A 22,141-nucleotide genomic window follows, 5' to 3' on the forward strand; every position below is an offset into this window, starting at 1 on the left:
CTAAATAATATTACTTATTTTTAGAAAGAGTACAGAATAAAACAAGAGTAAGGCTGCTAGAAGCAGAAGTAGAAGCCAGAATAAGACAAGAGTAAGGCTGCTAGAAGCAGAAGCAGCAACGATACTTCTTTCTTCTAAACCTCTTCCTTTTTCAACAATCCAGTTGTAGTTGAAGCAATTAATCATCAATATGTCAGATTCTTCCTATAGGGGCATACTGATTTCATAGGGGTGGGGGGGAGCCTATACTGATAAGAAGCAGCCTGCTACTTTGCAAAAATGCACAATAAGCAATGTTAAACATTTGCCATTCAATTAATGAAAAAAATGGAGAGCAAAGACCCTTTTTCAAAAGCTATTAAATATCAATTTGTTCCACAGCACCAACTGTCACTGAGCTGCAAGCACTTTTAGGTAAGAGACAGCATATCCCTGAAAATAAAATTTATAATATGCCCGCATTAAATACTGTTGTAGAGACATTATTCTTCTAAGTAATTGCACCTCCAACCAGGCACACTAATACCTCTTTAGTGGTATCTAGGTGAAAAAATGAAGCAACTGGCAGACCGCTGCTTACAAAATTGGAGGCTCATATGCATCATCCAGCAGTGTCCAGAGTGAATCCCCCCGCCTTTTCCACCAGCCTGCCTCATCATTATTATGGTTAAAGCTAACCAAGCTTTCCCTATAACTCACTGACTTCAGACTATGATTAAGAGGGTAACTCTGGGAAATCTTCATCATATTTATGCAGATGCTGATATAATAATCATGTTATGGGGGAATTAAAGTAAATCATGACAGGACAGAACCAGGCACAATGTCAGCACACAGTTTTGCAAACCATGCCATTTCACTATGTCTACTACTGTCTGAAAACTGAAAAAAACTGATTATAAACTTTCAACTTTCACTGTAGTTATTAAATACTTGTTTGTAGGTCCTTCTGAAATATTTTTAAGATTTATAAGGATAACAAGTTAAAACTGAATATTCCTAAAGTACATCTCAGCTTTAATCCAATTATTCTTATTTACGTACTAACTGATTTTCTTCCGATTTCCCACTAGAAGACAGAAAATTCTATTTTTTCCCCTTGACTATCTTATGCTAAACTATGTTGCATATAAATGTAGGCATCTTGATCAATGAACACATTGTTGATCTGCATTCAACCAGTTTAGAAGAAATTACCAATATACAAATCAAATTAAGATCAAAAGCATACAACTGTTTTCTGTTTCCAGCACAGAATGCTGATTCGATGGCCTTGGAAAAACCGTGAAGTCACTTCTCCATCCCTTAGAGTACTGTTTCATGTAAAACACACAACATTACATAAACACACTGGGTGCCTTTAAAAAAATTTAAGCCTCAAGTTCACTTGCGGCCCGGGGTGGGGTTCCTAGGTGCCCGCCAGTGGTGGGCAAACTCCCAGGGACTTTTCCCCTTGCCCACCAATCCGCCAACTATCAGTGGGAGGTGGCAAGTCCCCCAGAGGTCAGCCACCAGCAGGCACGCTGGGAAAATATGCAGTGCGTGTGCTCCCAGGGGGTGCAATGACATCACTTTCAGAAGTGATGTCAGCACACCAGCCACAGCTGTGCTCTCACGCTTCATTTGGGGCAGAATTTAGCCCTAAAACGGACGAGTAGGTCCCAAGCAGAGCATTGGAGCACTCCCTTGCCCAGTGCAACAACATAACTTCCAGAAGTGACATCATCACACAGGCACTGAACTGCACGTACAAAGGGACAGTATACGACAGGCATGAGGTAAGTGCCAGGTCCCCTCCTCCCGCCGAAGGGTATAGAAGCCTGACAACCCTAGCATGGTGTTGATACAATGCAAAGAAATTGCTATCACAACTCAATTCTAAAGTTCAACACCAAAACTCCCATTAAGAGATCAATACATTGGCCTGATACAAGGCTCCTATGTTTCTCTTGCAAGCTCTCCCTTGCACTTTTCTCTGCTGACTTTCACTGAGCATAGGGTTCCCAGTGCAGCAAACAATCAGAAAGATTAAAACAATTCACACACAAAGCACAAACACACACACACACATATATAGTGAAGCCTATACACACACAAGTGGGGGACGCACGATAAGAAACATTAAAAACAACAGTGGAAAAGAGCAATAGTCCAGTAGCACCTATAAGACTAACAAAATTAGTGGTAGGGTATGAGCTTTTGTGAGCCACAGCTCACTTCTTCAGATATCTACTTCCTTTTCTCCTCCCCATTCACAAACTAAGCTACCTTCATCTGTTCCCCATCTTCAGTTTTCCCTCCTTCTCTCCTCCTGACAGCCGGTACTCAGGAAAACTATGGCAGAGTTGCACAGGCCAGATGCCAGGGATGGACCATTTCCACAGTGTCAAACACATGGAGACTTCAGGGGGCACCTAAATTTACCTGTATCCTCCCCCGCATTATTGCCTCTTTCTTGTCTCCTGTCAACCCCCATATTCTTATCTTTCCTTGTTTCCTTCTCTTCTTCCCATCAATCAATCCATCAATCAATCTACTTTTTATCTCCCCCACCTTTAGCTATATTTATTATTTACTTCATTTATACTCCGCCTGTCCCCAAATGGGAACCCAAAGCAGCTTACAGCATTCTCCTCTCCTCCATTGTATCCTCACAACAACCAGTGAGGAAGGTCAAGCCAGAATGTGTGACTGGCTCAATGTCACCCAGGGAGCTTTCACAGCAGAGTGGTGAATCGAACCTGGGTCTCATAGATCCTAGTCTGACCCTAATCACTATACCACTCTAGTTTTTGCGGGGTTACTGCTGTTGAACAGTAGCAATCAGCCAGTCCTGGGTGAGTCATATAAGTCACATGGTATCAACACACCCGGTGGTTGCTGCTTGGCATAGCACTGATGGATCTTCCCTTAAAGGCCAAAACGTTCCTGGAAAGGACCTTGCCCCAGCCTCCTGCCTTTTACTGAGATAAACCAAAGCTTGAAACCTGGCTATATTGTACTGGTTGCCTAGCAACTCCCACAGCAGCCACTGAGAGGGCATTCATTTCTTAATTATTTATTTGGGATTTTTAAAAAAAAAATCCCCATGTATTTTTTTAGAGGTCAACTTTTTCTAGGTTTATAGAACAATTTGCCTTGTCTGTTCATGACTCCAGTTCCTGGACTTAAGTAAGCACAGATTAGGGTTGTCAGGGGATCCAGGGGCCAAAGTAAGGCTGGGAGGGCTGGGGCAGTGGTGAACTCACCTCCCATGCATGTGCAACATGCGCACTCACTCCCACACTTCCTCAACATGCCAGAAAATGACAACATTTTCCAGAGCAATACAGGAGCCATGGGAGAAGCCACCAGCAATTTTTAATGAACTGGGTTTCAGCACAACAGCCAGCTCTTCCGTTGCACTGGAAAATGGAGGAGTATGCACAATGGGGGAGCGTGCACACATACTCTCCCCCACCACAACCATGAAGACCCTGTCTCAAGATGCCACTCATCTAGCTTCAGATGGGGGGGACACCCATAAGATGACCTACCAACAGTTCATATACAAGAGTATGATCCTTAATGTGTAGAGGCCTCAAGCCACACAGGGCTTTAAAAGACAACTTTAAAAGTCAATAGCAGAACCTTGAACTGAGCCTAGAAGCAAATTGGGAACTAGTACAGTTGAAACAAAACTGGAATGTCCCTACAATGCACACCAGTTAGCATTCTAGTCACAGCATTCTATACAAACTGGGACTTCTGGACACTCTTCAAGGACAGACTATATAAAGCACAATGCATTAATCTAATCTTGATGTTATCAGGGCATAAATAGTGGCACTGGCAAGATCTTTTTTGCCAGGAAAAGCCACTAACTGAAGCTGGTGAAAAGCACCTCTGGCCATCAACAACCACCTGGTTATCCAACAGGAGCCCCAGGTCCAGTAGCACCCCTAAGCTATAAACCGGCTGCTTTAGGGGGGAAAGTGCGACCCCATCCAGGACAGGAGACATCTCAATTCCCAAGTCAAACCTTCCTCCCACTAGTAGCACATCCATTTTGTCAAGATTAAGTTTCAGCTTGTTAGCTCTCATCCATTCCAAAATGGTCTCCAGGTACCGATTCAGTTTCCCCAGCCTCCCAGGAATTTGGTGGAAAAGCAAGACAAAGCTATCCTCCATGTATGCATGACAAACCAGACCAGATCTCTCAAAACCTCTTAAAGCAGCTTCATGTATATGTTAAAAGCCATGGCAGGGGGAGGTGCTAGCAAGACCGTAGGGCCAAGCAGCAGCCTCCAGCACCACCCTCTGAAACCTATTTACCAGTTAGGACCAAAACCACAGCAGAATAGTGCCTCCCAGTCCTAACCTCAAAAGGAGGTCCAGAAGGATGCCATGATTAGCAGTACCAAAAGCTGCCAAGAGGTCCAGGAGAATCAATAGGGTTGCATTCCCCATCCATCTATTGCCAGCACAGGTCATCTACCAAAGTGACTACAAATGTTTCAGTCCCATATCCAGGAATGGATCCAAACAATTTGCTTTGTCTAGAAATCCTTGGAGTTGTCTTGCACACTGATGAAACTACCTATACTTAATCTTATAGTCTTACCTGCAGCCCTGTGCTAGAACTAACGGAACTTGGGAGGAGAAGGAAGTGGTGGACACAGCAACTGAATCCACACTGCTCCATAATAGGAGTTTCCAACAAACACAGTGCCAGACAAAGAACAGTAAACAAAGAGAAGCAAGAGACTAGCATTGTGGGATGCAAAGGATGCTAAAACCAGCAATAGAAAGAGCAGTGGAAAGAGCACCTTTCAGCAGCTGAAAGACAGCTTGGAGGAGCTTCAGTTCATGGTATGAAAAAATTAGATGAGTAACTTGGAAGCTTCAACTTTTCCTGCTCTACCACACTTTATTCAAACTTCAAAAGGCTATTAGTTTACTTGGTTTATCAAAGTCAGTTCTCACAGTAATATTAGAGAGCAGGGTACAATTCTCTATGGTTCATGCTGCACAGAAAAATGGTGTACTAAAAGAGAAATTTGTGAAACAATGAATAGTGTAAAATGAAGGAATGTGTTTTACTACTAAGGTGTAAATATTCTTTACAGACCCTGAAAAAAGGAAGGGCTGACCAAACAGAAGTGCCACAAGGAAGAAAAGGAGAGAAACAGCAGAATATAACAAACGGCAGAAAAAAAGAAGGAACAGATGGAACTGGGAGAAGGGCAGGGAGAATAATAATGCCAATTCTGGCAGGAAACTTGGGGCTGATAGGTGAGGTGATTCAGTCCTTCCTGAAGGCATGAAAAATGGGAAACAAAACTGAAAATAAAAACAAAGAAAGGAGGTCACAATTTTGGCAAAATAATAGCTCCATATGGTGTCAATTGTTTCTCTACCTAGCTATGGAACTCAAAATGTCCAGTAAAATACACATATTTTTCCTCATCTATTCTCATGTAATTGTAGTTCTCTTGCCTGCTTCATTTTTCATTTCACACCGATGGATTGCTGATTCTCCAAGTAGTGCTCAGACCTCTATTCATTAATTACCGTTAATTTCAAATGTACAAATCTGGAATTTTATAATTTGAAAATTATGTATACACTAAAAGAGCATGAGGACAGTGTTAAATACAGCATTTTCTTAAAGGTAAAAGAAATTACAATTCTAGAAGCATTAAGTGAAGCAAGAAAGTATAACAACTGGGAACCATGTGTTTTCAGAATGCATGTCCTGGTGTTTGAATAATAATAATAACAACAACAACATTTGATTTATATACCGCCCTTCAGGACAACTTAATGCCCACTCAGAGCAGTTTACAAAGTATGTCATTATTATCCCTACAACAAACACCCTGTGAAGTGGGTGGGGCTGAGAGAGCTCCAGAGAGCTGTGACTAGCCCAAGGTCACCCAGCTGGCTTCAAGTGGAGGAGTGGGGAATCAAACCCGGCTCTCCAGATTAGAGTCCCGCGCTCTTAACCACCAAACTGGCTCTGGTGAACATATCATGCTATTTTATGGTTTACTCTTAGCAGCAAAGTTTACTCACTCCCATTCATCTCCTGCTAGGAGCAGCTGTCACATTTTAATTATGTAGTATTCTTAGAAGTGACACTTCAGAGCTATACTATACAGTGGCATTTGGGAAAGGTTGTCCAGTTGTCTTAGGTTTCGCTTAACTTTCTACACTATTGTTTCACTCATGTGTAATCTACAGCAATCCTCAATAGAATCATGACCTGGGGACAAAAAGGGATTTTCTGCTTGTGCTACAGATAATTTCTAAGAGGTACAAACAGCCAAAAATAAATTTTCATACTCCATGAATCATGGATGGGCCATGTTGACAAATAGCAGAGCTTCTTGGTGACAGACAGGGATCTTGTACTCAAAGAAAACGAAAACACACAAACTTCTCAAACTGGGATGAAAAAAAATAGCTTTTTTAAATCATGACCTCCCTAACCCAGAATAATTAGACATTGTGAATTTTCATCTTCCAGTGGTCTGGAATGGAGCAGTTTTACCATATGGGATGTCAAGAAGCAGTGCATCACCTGGGGCCAGGAATACGCTATCTTAGTTCAATACTCTCTAAAACACTCATCTGTCTAATTCTATGCCTTTTGAATAATAACTTCCGATAAGCTTGTAAAGATTTCCAACTCCCAGCCTTGCAAAGAGATTCTATGGCTAGGTAGCTCTCGTAGGCTGTGAACATGACAAAAATCCACAAAAAATTAACGGTTGTTGTGACGTCTGAAGGAGCCTTACAGCACCATCCTATGCACAGTTACTCAGTCTAAGACCAATGAAATCAATGGGCTTAGATTGGAGTAATTCTGCATATGATTTTACTGTTAGTCTTTCCCTAATAGATGGAAACCTTTATCCATCTAGCTGTGAGATGTACAACATGTGATCTGACTCCAAATAAATGTGTTGAGCACCCTTGGACTAAGATTTGAGAGATCCAGTTATTTTTTTTCTTTTTATGAAATAATTTTATTGAAAGTTTTTTAAAAGCAAGAAAGAATAAAGAGGAAGAAAAAATAAAGAATATATATATATTCTGCTTCATATATATATATATATATATATATATATATATATGAAACACTTTCAATTTTCTCTATGACAAATATTGACATGAATACAAAATTCTAAAACTCGTTCTATTGTTATCAGAATAAAACTTTTTCTATAACCTTTTTTCCCTTTTATTCTTCAAAATCACAAATCAGTTCATTTTTAATTTTTTTTTTATTTTCTAAACTATAAAAGGAATACAAAACAAAAAAGGAACAGGAATACAAAAAACACTAAAGAAAGATTAAAGTATCCATTACAAAGATTGTGTAGAATACAATAATCATAAATCATTTAAATATCATATTCAGGTTTATAAATTTATTTATAAATTATAAATTTAAATTTCTCTTTTAATAACAGGCCCAAGCAGCAGGCTCCTTCATGAATCTATGTGGCCCTGAGGATAAGAATGGGATGTAGAATAACAAATACTCTGGGATAAAAAAAAAACAACTTTTGTTTTTACAAGAAGTGTATTGGTTTCATACTGTTAATTAAGCTTGATGGTTTTAAAGATAGTTCTCAGTTCTTAAAGTTTCCTTATATAGGCTCAGTCATACAGACCTTCATAAATACTTTCTCAGGAGCGCACACAGTTTGCTTTCTTCAGATTTATCAATCACTCACTCAAATATATACAGATTTTTTCTCAGGCACACTAATAGTTTGCCTGTCAAAAACAGAAAGCAGGATGAATGTTCTCTCACAGATACACACAGCTCAGGCTTCCACACAGGTTGCCTAAATAAACTAGAATGAGAATCCCCTCAGGGTTCCACACAGGTTACCTGCTTTGCCTAGACTGAATGTTCTCTCTCTGCTCAGTAACTAAAAACAGCAGTTCACTCCGCCCACACCCTCAGTCATCAACCAATTATCTCACTCACTCATCCGTCTCTTTTACCCCACTCTTCATCTGTACCACAACAAGCATTTAAAGACACACACAGACTTAAAATCATTACAACTACCATTTCATAGGTCTGCAAATAGGCTCTATGATATGCTCTGTCTGATTCATCCCACTAGTGTCATTCTAGACATCTTACAGTCTGCTTCATACACTCAGCTCCCTGGTAAACCAAGAACATGGAGGCCTCACAGAGTATGGAAGAGGACACTAAGAAGCAACTCTGTTTATGGCTTAGCCATCCCATTATTCCACCAAGCCACCAGGGAGGCTCTTAAAATCCCTTCAAGTTGCATGGAAACCAACAGGATATATTAATCTCCAAGGGCAAACCATTGAAATTAGGCCATCGGCCCTGCAGAGAGAAGGCAGTAAAGCTCAACCATGCCTTCATAAAATAGTGATCAGACCACAACAAGGACTAGATCTCCAGCTACCTTATCAGATCACTGACAAGCCACTCAGTACGGTAAAGAAGGTGCAGCATATGTCTCTTTTTCATGTGTTTGCATGTGTTGGGTCCATTACAATCTGAGACTCATCCATAATTGTCACGGTGGCCATGAATTCCCTGAGCTTGGCCCCAGGCAGCCTTAACATGTATGTTAAAACTAAAGGATTTGGTCATCAGCATGGTCCTCAACATGACTTCCATTAGCTCAATCAGAAACCTTGCTAGTAAGCTGGCAGACAGTACACTAGCAGGATCCTTAACATGTCCCTGGCACCCAACAGTAGGTACATACAATCAAAGCCAGCCTCTGACTGCACAGGCTATCTAGCAATGGAGAAAGACTCATGGAGAACAAATATTACCCCACTACCTGTCCTCCTGTTCAAGGTTGATGAAGGACTTTATATACAGCCAATGTGAGCTGTGTCAAAGGGACCACATCCAGTCATCCAGTCAGGTTTCAGTAAGCAAGGCAGGTCCACCTGATGCTCACAGATCAGATATTGTTAACCAACATGGCATTGCACAGACATGACACGGCACAACACCAGGTCAAAATGAAGCCAACTAAGAGAGCCTCCTCACACACATTTTGAAGGATAGGATGGAGATTAGACCTGCAACAGGCACTATTATATCTCCCTGCATGTCTTCCCACACCAACACTCCTCCCACTGCCACACCTCCCCACCCTGCACATCACCTCAATCCAAGATGGAATAACACACATGCTGGAAGATAGCCAATAACCACATTCTACACCAGACCCTCAAGACTACTACTCTGGGAGATAACTAGTACCATCAAATCCCAAGCAATAGACCCTTAATAGCATGCTGACAGGGCTGCGTTATAAAGTCCAATTGAGCCAGAAGGGCTGGCTGCTGGCAGAACTGAGTCAGCGTGGTCCTCCAGGTGCAAGCAGTTTCACTAATTAGGCACCCCAGGATCCTTCCTGCACTCAGTCTCTTTATCTGACCTCTCCCCACTGCCCAAGTGCAGCAGATAATAATAGAGCAGTTTGAAACCCTTCTCTGCCATGGAAGCTTGTGAGACGACCTTGGACCAGTTATTCTCTCTCTCAGGCTAACTCACCTTACAAGATCATTGTTGTGAGGATAAACTGGAAGACAGGAGAAGGATGTAAGCCATTTTGGGTCTCCATTGGGATGAAGACAGCATATAAATAAAGTAAGTAAAATATAATTCACTTCTTTCTTTCTGGACATCCTCTCCCCCAATTAGAACATGTTACAGTTCCTTTCCTCTCTCTTCTCTTCCCCTATGTAAATATTTACAAAAAACTAGAATCAGATTTCAACCAATTCCTGCTTTCCTAGATTGTAAGTTCGCTGACAGGTGGACAGCAAGATGGTATACGGATAAAGAACATTATGTACATTTTTATATTTTAACAAATGCTTTTGTGAGGTAAGAATTAAATCGTCTCTTAGACATTTAGTGGGAAAGTTTATTAAACATCTTCTCACATATAGTATATAAACGGATACATAATTGCAGTGCAAAGGATGAATGTGTAGAAATATTAAGTAACTATTCATTATTACACATTAATAACCACACATATGAAAAAGCAATCATTTGAACTGAGGAAAAGTTTTGGGTTCTTCATAATTAACTGCACGGTGGGTATTCAGGCCCTTACTTTGGTGGTAAAGCCAGGATCAATTTTATAACTGTCTTTTGATTAAATCCATCTATATGAAACAATTTAAGACTGATTATAGCAGTTTACACCACAATTCTTACACCACATTTAATGGGAGCCCATCTTTAGTTACAATACTCACAAATATGAGTGAATAAACAGAGAAAAAACAAATGGGCTATATAAGAGTTAATGTAGTCCATGGCAAGAACAGAATTATATTTCATAAGTCATTTGAAAGTCTAATGGCCACTGAAAACTAATTTCCATTTTGACTGTGGAAGACACTTTGGGACAGATATAAACCACATCCACAGTTGTTGCAAACATGGGGGTGGGGAATGGAGAATGGTAGAATATATTACTAATTACTCTAGTTAAATACATGTAATATTCCAAATCTATATAGCAAGACTTCATGCTTCCATAAGTGTGCAAATTTATTCCTTGCCGGATGACCTTTGGGGCATGCTGCAAAGCTTTTCTATTCACACAGGCATTTACCAATTGGAATGGCAGTGCAGAGGTGCACGCCTCAGTTGATGAGTTTTCCAGATTGACATTTTAGTCGAGGACATAATAGTATGCTATGTTTTATACATGAACTTACAAGTGTCAATAGAGCAGTCATTTAAATAAAAAAGTATTATTATGAGAAACATAAATGAGGACACAAACTAGCATGAATTACTAGATTAAAAAAAAACAAAATAAAGAGTATGCAACACAGTAGAGCAAGTTGTAATCTAATCTTTTCACTGAGTCATATTTCATTAATGAGTGCACATTAGCCTGCCTCTTCCCTCATATACAGAAACATGGCACATTGTAAATCTGTGGTTTTCAGTCTTTCCAGTCACAGGACTGGCCTTTAAAATGTTCAATGTTTGCAAGCTTTTAACTTTTTGCACCCCTCTCTTTTTTATTGCTGTTTTTCTGCTCACTAAGCTTTACCTAGAACTTCTGCCCCACTTGGTAAGGTGCAGATATCTTGATAGTCATTTCTGAGTTCTTTTCTTTCCCATGAAACACACAAACTATGCATGGTTTTCTTTGCATTCTTGCTTCTTTCTTGACAATTAGGGGAAAGCGAGATGTTTTAATTTTTTAATGACATTAATACTGGCATGACCCACTGGAGATACAGTGTGGTTAGAGTATGGTTAGAGTGACCATGAGCAGAGAAATTGGTTCAACTCCTAACACAGTCTGAAAACTCACTAACCTGGTATACATTCTCAGCCCAATTTACCTCTCAAGGTTGCTGAGGATCAAATGGACCTTCTATATCACCCTAAGCATCTTGGAGAACAAGCAGGGCTATTTTTTTTTACAAAATGACAGGTATTTCAGGTTGCTGTAATTCAGTTGTGGCTCTTGACTTGACTGCTGGAGACCAATATTGCAAGGGATTTTTCTAAGAAGGCCAATCAAGGGCAAACTCAAAAGCTGAATTCCATGGAGAGTGTTAAGAAAGTGTCACTTGAAAATTCTGCATAGCACCTAATATACTTAATGGGTTAAAATATTAAACAATACTAACAGACCAATTAGCCATCACTCATTTAACAGAGCTGCAGGCTCAGGCTTGCTTCCTACATGACATTTTTCCTACACAATTATCTTCATCCATGTGGGAAACAGTCCTTTAAAAAAAATACAAAAAGAGTGGAGGTCACATAAAATGGATCACCCTTGATTTAGTTCATTCCCAAACTGCAAAATCTGAACTAATGAACAATAAAGAGAGGTCAGGAAGCAGAATTCGTAAACGTAAAATAAAATCATGTGCTCCACACAGACATATTCACTGTGACCTTAAAAACTGAAAGCATGTTGATGACAGTGAAGTGGTTGCCAGCTATCTAGCCTCTCAGTGCATTATCATATCACCACAAGAATCTAAATTGCTGGCCTTTGAAAACTAAAATTAATGTTTATGTTCTTTCAAAATCCATAGAAGAAAGCAAAATATAGTGTTGTAAAAATCGCAGTTGAAAAATTGCCTAGCAAAGTCAATTCCATTTATTTAAGATGGAAAACAGGATTGCACTTACCTGTAACTGTTATTTGTTGAGTGTCTTCTATGCAGGCACACATTGGGACTGTGCATGCGTAGGCCAAGCAGAGAGAGAGATTTTTCTAGTTTTTCAAATCTGTAAGGAAGCACTCAGCTTCCAGTGGTTTTCCCACCAAAAACGCAGATTGTGAGGCACAGCACTTGGAATTACCTCAGTTCTCCTGAGCCGCTGAAGTAAGAAAAGATAATGACAAAATTTAAACTCATCGCGGGGCAGGAGGGAGGGAATGTGTGCCTGCACAGAACCCACTCAATGAACGACAGTTACAGAAAGTGCAACTCTGTTTTCATCATCGTTCTTCTGTGCAGTCCTACATTGGGAATATAATGAGCTACTCACCAATAGTGGCAAGTGTGAGTGGATCAGCTGAACAGTGATTGTAGGACAGATGTTCCCACTCCTGACTCTCTTCTAGCATTCATGTTGACAGAATAATGCTTGATGAAGGTGTTACCTGATGACCAAGTGGCAGCTTGGTAGATGTCTCAAAGGGAGGCTTCTTGCAGGAAAGCTGCTGACGAAACTTGTGCCCTACTTGAATGTGCCCTGACCACAAAAGGACATGGGACCCCGGCTTATGATAACAGAGTCTAATGATTGTAACTATCCACCTTGATAAAGTCTGGGAGGACATTAAAAATCCCTTTCGGCGTTCAAAATAACACAAAAAAAAGTTATCTGGACTTATGAATGTCCTTTGTTCTATGTAAATAGTACAATAAAGCCCTTTTTACATCTAACTTGTGCAGTGTATGTTTTGCATCAGAGGTAAGATTGGAAAAAAACACAAGTAGAGTAACCTTCTGTTGCAGGTGAAATTTCCTTGGGAAGGAACTCAGGGCTGGTATGCAAGACGACTTTCTCTGGAAAAAAAATTGAAGAGGGGAGTAACCCGAAGGGCTGTGATTTCCCCCATCCATCTGGCCAAAGTAATGGCAACTAGGAGTGCCATTTTCAAAGATAAGGGGAAGTGGGCTGGAGCACATTGCTTCAAAGGATGGCAATGTGAGCTGAGAAAGAACCAAAGGAAGGCTCCATTGAAGGACTGGTGGGGTTCTCAGTAGAAAAGTATTGAATATATCCCTAAGAAACTGTTTAGAAATGTGATGGGAGCAAACTGTCTTACCACCAACCCTTTCATGAAAGGCTGAAATAACACCCAGGCATGTTTTAAGGGAAGAAACAGATAATCCTTGTTTCTGAAGTAATAATAAGTAATCAAAAATAAGGGCCAAAGGGCAGGAAAAAGGGGAGAACTGTCTAGGTTCCAACCACACTGTGAAATGGTTCCATTTATGACCATAAAATGTACATGTCGATGATTTGCGAGCATTCAAAATAATTTTGGTCACTTCCTTGGAGAAAGACAATTTGGTGGGTTCAAACACCACGCCGCCAGCCTCAGAATAGTTACATCCTGATCCCTGAGCAAGAGGTCCAGTACCAGTGGTAGTTGGAGGTACCGGTCCTGGAATGTAATTCTTAGAGTGAAAACCATTCTTGGCAGGGCTAGAAGGAAGTGACCAGGATGCACTGAGTACGGAAATGTCGAATTCTGCAAAGAACCCTGGTTATCAGAGGCATAGCTGGGGAGACACAGAAGAACCCTTGGATCCACAGAATTTTGAAGGTGCCCACCAGGGAGCTGAGAAAGAACCAAAGGAAGGCTCCATTGAAGGACTGGTGGGGTTCTCAGTCGAAAAGTATTGAATATATCCCTAAGAAACTGTTTAGAAATATGATGGGAGCAAACTGTCTTACCATCAACCCTTTCATGAAAGGCTGAAACAGCACCCAGACATGTTTTAAGGGAAGAAACAGATAATCCAGATAATTTTGAAAGCGCCCACCAGGGAGCAGAAACACTTGGCTTTTGTGATGGATCATATTGCAAACAGGTCCACAGTAGAGAATCCCCACCATTGAAAAATGGGCAGGATATACTTGGTATTGATTGTCCACTCGTGATGGGTGTGGAATACCCTGCTGAGTGTGTCTGCTCTGCTGTTCACTAAGCCAACTATATGGATGGCCTGTGGGAGGATGTTGTTTAGTATGGCCCATTTCCACAGATGGTTAGCAATGCCATTCCCCCCTGCTTGTTCAGATAATACAGAGTCATGGTGTGGTCCATGTGAATTTGAACTCTCTTGTTGTGCAACAAACCTGCAAAAAAAGCAAGGGAGTAACAGATCACCCTAAGTTTCAACACATGAATGTACAACTTTGATTCCCTCATTGACTATGTACCCTGAATTGAGGAAGGGCCACAATGGGCCCCCCAGCCCAGTACTGAACCATCGGTTGTGATAGAAATTTCAGCACAGGCCCCTCCAAATGGGCACCCTTGAGTTAAATTCTTAGATTGGATCCACCATACCAGGGATGTGAGTACAGCTCTGGAAACAGACAATCTAACCTGTTGGTGGGTAGTCATAGGGTTGTAATGATGCAGCAACCAATTTTGTAATGGAGCCCCATGGATGGTAATTGTCAACCAAGAAAGTCAGTTTCAGGTCCAGAACCAGAGCTGATGGAATGTGAGCTGATGAAGGACATGGAACCGATGAGATCAGAACAGAATGAAGACCCTGGAACTGAGGAAAAGTGGGAGCAGACTATAGCCAGTTATGGAAATCTTGCCAGTTATTGGCAGGTGCCAGCATTGGGGCCATGGGCCAAGACAGAAATAACTGAGATGCCATTGGAGTGGACACAGTCTGTGGAGGCCACAAGGCAGAGGTTGGTTGTTGCAGCTCGGATTTTAAAAAGGACCCTGAGAGGGCATTGGAGTCATTGTCAGTTCCTCCGATAAACTCGGGGCTGGAAAGTCCTTGAGTGGTGTATATTCCTCATCCTCATGCAGAGATGGACTGCAAGGTGGTGAAGGAATCTGAAGTAAGTCACATGGGAGGGCTGTTTAGTGGGGCTTACTCCCAGGAAAGTAAGCATAGGATTGCAGTCCTAGAATACTATTGAAAGTAGCACACTGCAACTTAGCAATGAACTGCATGCTTCTTGACTTCTGTTGGAAACAGAAATGACCTTGCAGGCACATAATCAGAGAAGTTCAGACTGTGTGCATGCAATGATATGGGAAAGAACTTTCCTGTAGTGCTGTTATGTAGAGAGAATAATGGGCTGAGGCAAGGATGGGGAGCGACTGCTTCTAGTGCTCAGATTTACTTACTGCCTTCTTAGCGGCACATTCTGAATGAGTTGGATGCAGAGAATTATGCTTTCTGTGCTTGGGTGTATGGTCAAGTAAACGATCACTGGCAATTGAACAGGAATCCAACGGAAGAGCCATCAGAACTGACAGTCAGCGCTTGTCAGATCTGAAGATCTAACGCTTGAAACTGAAGGAGATGGTTCAGTACAGGTAGGTGGCTCTTTCACAGCAGATGACTTTGCTGCCAGTTTGTCTGAGCCGGAGAGTACTTTCTCCCATAGATCAGCTTTAAGCCGAAAAGCTCTGTCACCCTGGGCTTTTAGCATGAACTTTTGGCAGTTCCTACACCCTGTCACATTATAAGCCTTGCCAAGGCAGAGCAGACAACGATTATGTTCGTCAGTGTGTGAGACATTTTTGTTTTGTACTGCAAATACTTCTTGAATAAAGCTTTTTGAGATATAGCGGAATGAAGAAGAGTATGAGAAAAAAGAAGAAGCTAGGTAGAACCTCTCTTGTCAGTAGCAAAAGAAGAACTGAGGAAGTTCAGGGCACTCAGACTCACAATCCGCGTTTTTGGCGGGGAAACCACTGTGCATGTGAAGTGGAGACTGAGTGCCCTCTTACAGATTTTAAGAGCTAGAAAAATCTCTCTGTGGCTGGCCTGCGCATGCGCAGTCCCAATGTGGGACTGCACAGAAGACCAATGAAACTATTATGGTGTCTATTAACACGTTATAAGATAGTCCTCTTTCAATTAATCTGGCTGAAATTTTATGGCATATCTGTTACTGAGAAACACTGTTTGCATCAATTTCTTGGTTTATTTTTAGAGAAGAACAAGTATTTATCCCTTGGAATCCATTAAACAAAGGTCAATCACAGCAGCAAGAAATACCCTTCATACAAATCTCCCCTGCAACTAGCATCTGAGGCTATCCTGTACCTGAAGAGTATCCAATATGCAGCTTCTCTGGCATATGTTGCCCAAGTTCATTTGCTGAAAACAGTACCTTCATCCTACTAGGCATCCGTCCTACTGCTCTATCTGTAGATCCTGCTTAAACACAAATCAGGACCCCCATCAGTCTTTCTGAGACAATACTGACTACCAGATTCTCAGATAATTACAGTTGCTCCTTACAAACAGATCAAAGCCCAAATTTGCATTCCCCTTTCACCAGCATGTAAACTACCTTTAAGAACAGGAATCTTTGTCTTTCATTCTTCCACAGTCTACTGAGGTTTTAGTTTGACTTTCTATTCATTGGTACAGCTACTTGTTTTTACACAGTTATTAATACTACAACCTAAAATAAAGCAAGGGGTGTAAGAAACAAGGGCACACATCAAAATTAGAGGGGAGGGATGTCATCCACTATTCATTCATGTGACCCTGACCCAGCACTGTCATGTATACCTGGAGAGACAGAAGTGATGTGGTCAAAGTGGCCATGTTTTCATCTCTGTAAGTGCATCTGACAAAAGGGAACACAGTTACAGGATTCAAATCGAAATCTGCAAGGCTCCCTGGTGCGTGTCCGTTCCAGGGCTCTGCCAACTCATGCCACAATCCTCCTTGGATGGAGGTGAGCATGTGTTCCCTCTTTCATAGTGTTCTGTTTGTTAGTGGCAGGTGAACATCATAGAAGCACAGCCACATCTGTGTGTGCTGGCTGGCGGCTTCTATAGCTGCCTGTCACCGAGATGTCACTGGCACATTGTGCCACATTTGGTGGATGTCGGCAGGATTACTACAGAAGCTGGTGCAAGTCCCTTACTCTCTATACCTTGCTGCGAGCTCTTTCATTTACTTTTCTCTCTTCCGCTGAGCAAGCATAGGATACCAGCTAATGATGATGGTAGTGCACCAGGGCAGCCAATATTATGCCAGACTCTGGAAGACAATTACATTTGCTTGCACAGGATCAAGCATAAAAAAGGCAACATCAGCATATAGAAAGAAAAGGGAGAAACATAGGAAATCATTCCAATGCAAACTTCATTTCCAGGCATGGCAGGTAAGTGACAGGAGAGACCATTAGAGAATTTGAGACACAATCAAGTAATCAACAAGATTTTTTTAAAACACTTTGTTTTGTTGGATGAAAAGTATACTAAAGAATTCCATGTATCCATTTTTAATTTAGAATAATCAATGTAAAAACATACTCCCGGCAACTGCTCCTAAGCTCTGTTGTATATGAGTTACACAGCTACAATACAAGTGCATTATTTTCAAAATCTTGGGCTTTACTTTCTAACAGCACTTCTGCTTGACAGATAAGGCTGTTTCCAATCTCTCTAGTGTACATATGACATTATAAAACACATTCCAAATTCTGACACATCTGGAATTCTGTTTCTCTCAAGACTGCATATATTCAAACATAAGGACTAAAACTGACACCTACATTTTAAAAAAAAGTCAGCTATTTCTCACTCCAGCAGTTGAGTCTCTACAGAGTGTGTAACATATAGGCATAACAACGGGTCAAGAAAGATAGAGTGGAGGCTGTATCTTCCTTAATTTTAGATTGCAGCAGGGAGGTATTTGGACAGCTCCACATGGATACTAAACATTAAGTTCTACACCCAAATCTTCAAATTCCAATTCTGCAATTTAAGATTTAAAAAATTCTCTTCCCAATTTTGTATTTTTGTAGTGGCATGATATAGTCTCTATTGCTGGGGAAAATATTCGACAATATTCTGTACTTTATTATATAGCAATATTCCATAATGCTGAGTTAAAATTTTAATTAGAGTGCTCCCGGTTTCTCCTTAGTTAGTGAATAGCAGATCAGTGAGAAAAAGAGTTCTATCCTAGCTAGTAACCTTTTGCTTCCCAGAACCCTGTGTATGGCAGAGGGAATAAAAACATATTTTAGCATTTTTAACATAATTTTTAATGTAGCAGAGGAAATGAATTGTTACATTTATTTTGATCATTTGGGTGTTGGCACAGTGCTGTGAGGAAGAGAGAGATGCAATACATTATCATTCATGACACAGCTACCATGACAGTCCGAAAGAAGGCGAGTTTGAATTGCAAAGAAACCCTGAAAAGTTAAATTAATGTACAAAAAGAATAACTACAGGGTTAAATGATCAAAAACATATTTACCTTTTTTGCAGCATGGATGTCAAAAAATGGCTTGTTGCGAACACTAAAAGGTTCTTGTGCTTTATCAATTTGGCCAGTCTTCATTTTGTCATGTCGTGGAAGTATAATCTCTTTTTCTATACATGACAAACGAATATTAAAATCACATTCGCCAACTGGTTGTCCCTGGCAAGTTAAAATATTAAAATGCCATGAATACATAATGTGTTAATTAACACACACTTTTATAACAAATCTAGGTAACATATACTAACATTTTAATTTTTATTTGACAGTATTCTACAACTAAGCTGTAGTTCTTTAGTATTAGCATCTTCAGTGTATTTTATAAGGTAAATGGTAAGCAAGCAAATGTCAGAAATTCACTGCTCTTTGGGCTGTATGTACAAAACAAATCATTCTGAGGTTCACATCCATATGCTCCTGTAATTTAAGGCAAGTATACTATCTCATTAATTGTAAACATGCATTTTTGTGAAAAACACTAAGCTGAATTTTTTCTTTGTGCCAAAGTACGCTCTTTTCTTTACACCAAAAGTGTGCACCTGAATCTCTCAGTGACACTGTCCTTTCTATTTTCCCTCACATGCAAGTATCTGGAAATCTCATATTAGCCTCTCTCAATTGCTTTCCCTCTATCCTCTCTGTATCACCATTATCCCCCATTTTTAGCTTTTCCCTGTTTCACAGGTTTTCACTACACTTCCATCTGTTGCCTCTTTTTTTTGGTCCCATCTTTGTGCTTTCACCCAATTCTAAACTTCCTCTGTACATATGAAGAAAACAGCCTACAAGACTTCCAGTTTTCAGCAATTCACTAGGGAAATGGATGTCAATTCTACTAGGCACTTCTGGTGACAGGGAGAAGAAATGCAGATATAGATATGCATCCTCATTCCTCAATTTTTAATGGGCTCGAGTGGGCTTTAGACATTCCCATAAAGAAATGGGAAAGGACAACAAACAATGGGTATCTCTAGTTCTTCTGGGGAGGGCAGGACATAGTTAAGGAAGGGACTGGGCCTTGTATTGCATGAGACTGCTATAAGCAAATCTGATATGAACACTGATTTGTATACTACTTCCTTGTTCAAGAATCTGTCAAGAAATTAAGTTACCCTAACCAAATAGATAATAACAATAACATCACAAGCTAACTACCTCCCAAATGTTAAGCCCTCTTTTGGTCCTAAACAACTAATTCCCCACCACCACCATTTACATGGTATACTTGCTAGCGTCCAGGTGGTGGCTGGGGATCTCCCAGTATTACAACTAATCTCCAGGTGACAGAGATCAGTTCCCCTGGAGGAAATGGCTGCTTTCAAAGGGTGAACTCTATGGCAGGACACCCAACTGAGGCCCTCCCATACCCGAACCCTGCCCCCTCCAGGCTCCACCCCACCAAATCTCCAGGTGTTTCTTAAACTGGACCTGGCAGCCCTAATTAGCCCCTTTACAACTCCACCATACCCTTTTCTTTGCACCTCCTGAACAAGTCACCTTTGGGTTTCTGCTACATTTTGCTTTTACCTAGACTGATCCTTCTGCATCTACTGAAAAAACATCCATGTGTTTTGGTTAAAGGAAATAATTAGGATGCACCAGGCTTACTTTTTAAACACTAGATTAGTCTATTCATCATAGTTACCAGAGCTTCTTTTAAAAGAGAAGCTGCAACATACATTGAGAAAATAAGCAACATGCTATCACAACCAAATTAAAATGAAGGAAATATTTCAACAACTAATACTGCTGAAAGAAAACAGTGTTTGGAAAATTTGTTCAAAGAACAGACACACTGATCATGTATTTTTGTTCTCTCTAAGATTAAACTTTGCTGGTACAAGATTGTTAAAGAAATATTGGTATCATAAAATCACCATGTAATGATTCCAAGTAAATGTGTGCATGTGTCTTTAAATGCTTGGTTTGAGCTAGGTGAAGAGTGGGGGTGAGAGAGGGATGAGTGAGTGATATGATTGGTTGATGACTGAGAGTGTGGGTGGAGTGAATACAGTTTAGACAGAGAGAGCAGAGAGAAAAGGTTTCAGTCAGAAGAAAGCAGGCTAGCTGTGTGCTGCCTGAGTATACTGAAGTATTTATGAGAGAAATATGACCTGTGTGGAACCTGAACTGAGCATGTTTGTGAAAGAACACTCAGTCAGGGAAAGAGAGGCCAGCTGTGTGCAGACTGAGCAGGTTTCATATATCTGTGAATGAGAGTCAGAGAAAGAGAGGCTTGCTGTGTGCTGCCTATATTTGAATTATTTGTGAGAGAACTATTGAGTCTAGTGAAGGAGGCTAACTGTGTGTGAAGCCTTAGAAGAGATTTGTGTGAATGAGTTTATAGGAAGTAACTTTAAGAACTAAGAACTACTTTTATGAAACCAATACGCTTCTTGAAAAATAAACATTTATTTTGTTTTGTTATATCCCAAGTGTAGCTGTTATTGCTATATCCCATTCATATCCTCAGGGCCACATAGAACCACGAAGGAGCCTGACGCTTAAACACGTTACCAAAGGGGAAATCTGAATAAAATATTTTGGAATAATATATTCCCGGTGGCAGCAAACTACCCAGAGGGTGTAAAGGGAAGATTAAAAGAAAAATCTACCCCAAAGAAAGTACAGGTCATAACACACCAGTTGCTACCAGTTATTATCCTGAAAAATAAAGGATTAGAGCTTTGCAATAATCTTAAAATCTACCTAATTGCACAGTGGTTGCTATATGGAGGAGATTAGATGGAATCTAAATACAGGACCTAAAAGTGAATAGGATTAAGAAAAAAAGTCTATGCAAGCTACAATATAATATTTGACTGCCAGCATACACTATCATCCAGGCTGATAGCATACACTGCCAACATACAGTATCATCCAGGCCCATTTTGCCGGGCCTGCAAGACAGAGATGTTCTGCCAGGCATATGGTTGATGATGGTCTTGGCCTCTGCCGGCCGATAAAAAGAAGAAGAGTGGAAGAGCTGAACCGTTCCATTAGGGCTATCCATCATCATGCTTTTTAAGTAGCGCTTATCAAATGCTGCCATCTGGCTATTATATTTCTGCACTTTGTATGATGGAATGTTTTTAAATGTTTTTATTGCTTTATATTGTATAAATTATCTTCAATGTGTTTTAAATCATTGTAATCTGCCCTGAGCCCATTATATTTTTTAAAAAAATTAATTTGAGTGGGGCAGAATCCTATGGAACTGCCCAACAGTGGTATTTTCAAAAGTTCAAAAGGCTAAGTCAGACCAGCGACCAGGTAAAAAAAAATTCCACACAAAAGATCAGAATCCAGGAGACAGTAACATAAACCAGTTTTATGTGATGCAGCAACCCTTTCAGGCCATGCACAGAACCAACAGTTTTATCTTTGGTAAGAATGTGCATTCATTTCCACACATATTTTAAAAGATGAAGGAAAATGAATGTGAATCAGAACAAATTTAACTATGTTTGTTAGTTTCCATTGGTTTTAACACTCTATATGCATAATGTAATTTATTTTCTATCAATTTGGGATATAACGTTCAAGGGCTGTACCCCTTTCCCAAAGGGACATACATGCATGCAATTAAAATAAAAGCTCAGCCCTCCAAAAAAAATACCCA

General features: G+C 40.4%; 1 protein-coding gene across 1 annotated transcript in view; it reads right to left on the reverse strand.

The window, feature by feature from the left end:
• RNGTT (RNA guanylyltransferase and 5'-phosphatase) overlaps positions 1–22,141 on the reverse strand; it is a 282,742-nt gene that overhangs the window by 158,800 nt on the left and 101,801 nt on the right. The window contains exon 11 of the mRNA XM_055000920.1: positions 18,514–18,678. Coding sequence (XP_054856895.1) covers positions 18,514–18,678 — 165 coding nt within the window. The remainder of the gene's footprint in view (positions 1–18,513; positions 18,679–22,141) is intronic.

The sequence above is a fragment of the Eublepharis macularius genome, chromosome 1, assembly GCF_028583425.1.
Source record: "Eublepharis macularius isolate TG4126 chromosome 1, MPM_Emac_v1.0, whole genome shotgun sequence".
NCBI classification, from domain to species: Eukaryota; Metazoa; Chordata; class Lepidosauria; order Squamata; family Eublepharidae; genus Eublepharis; species Eublepharis macularius.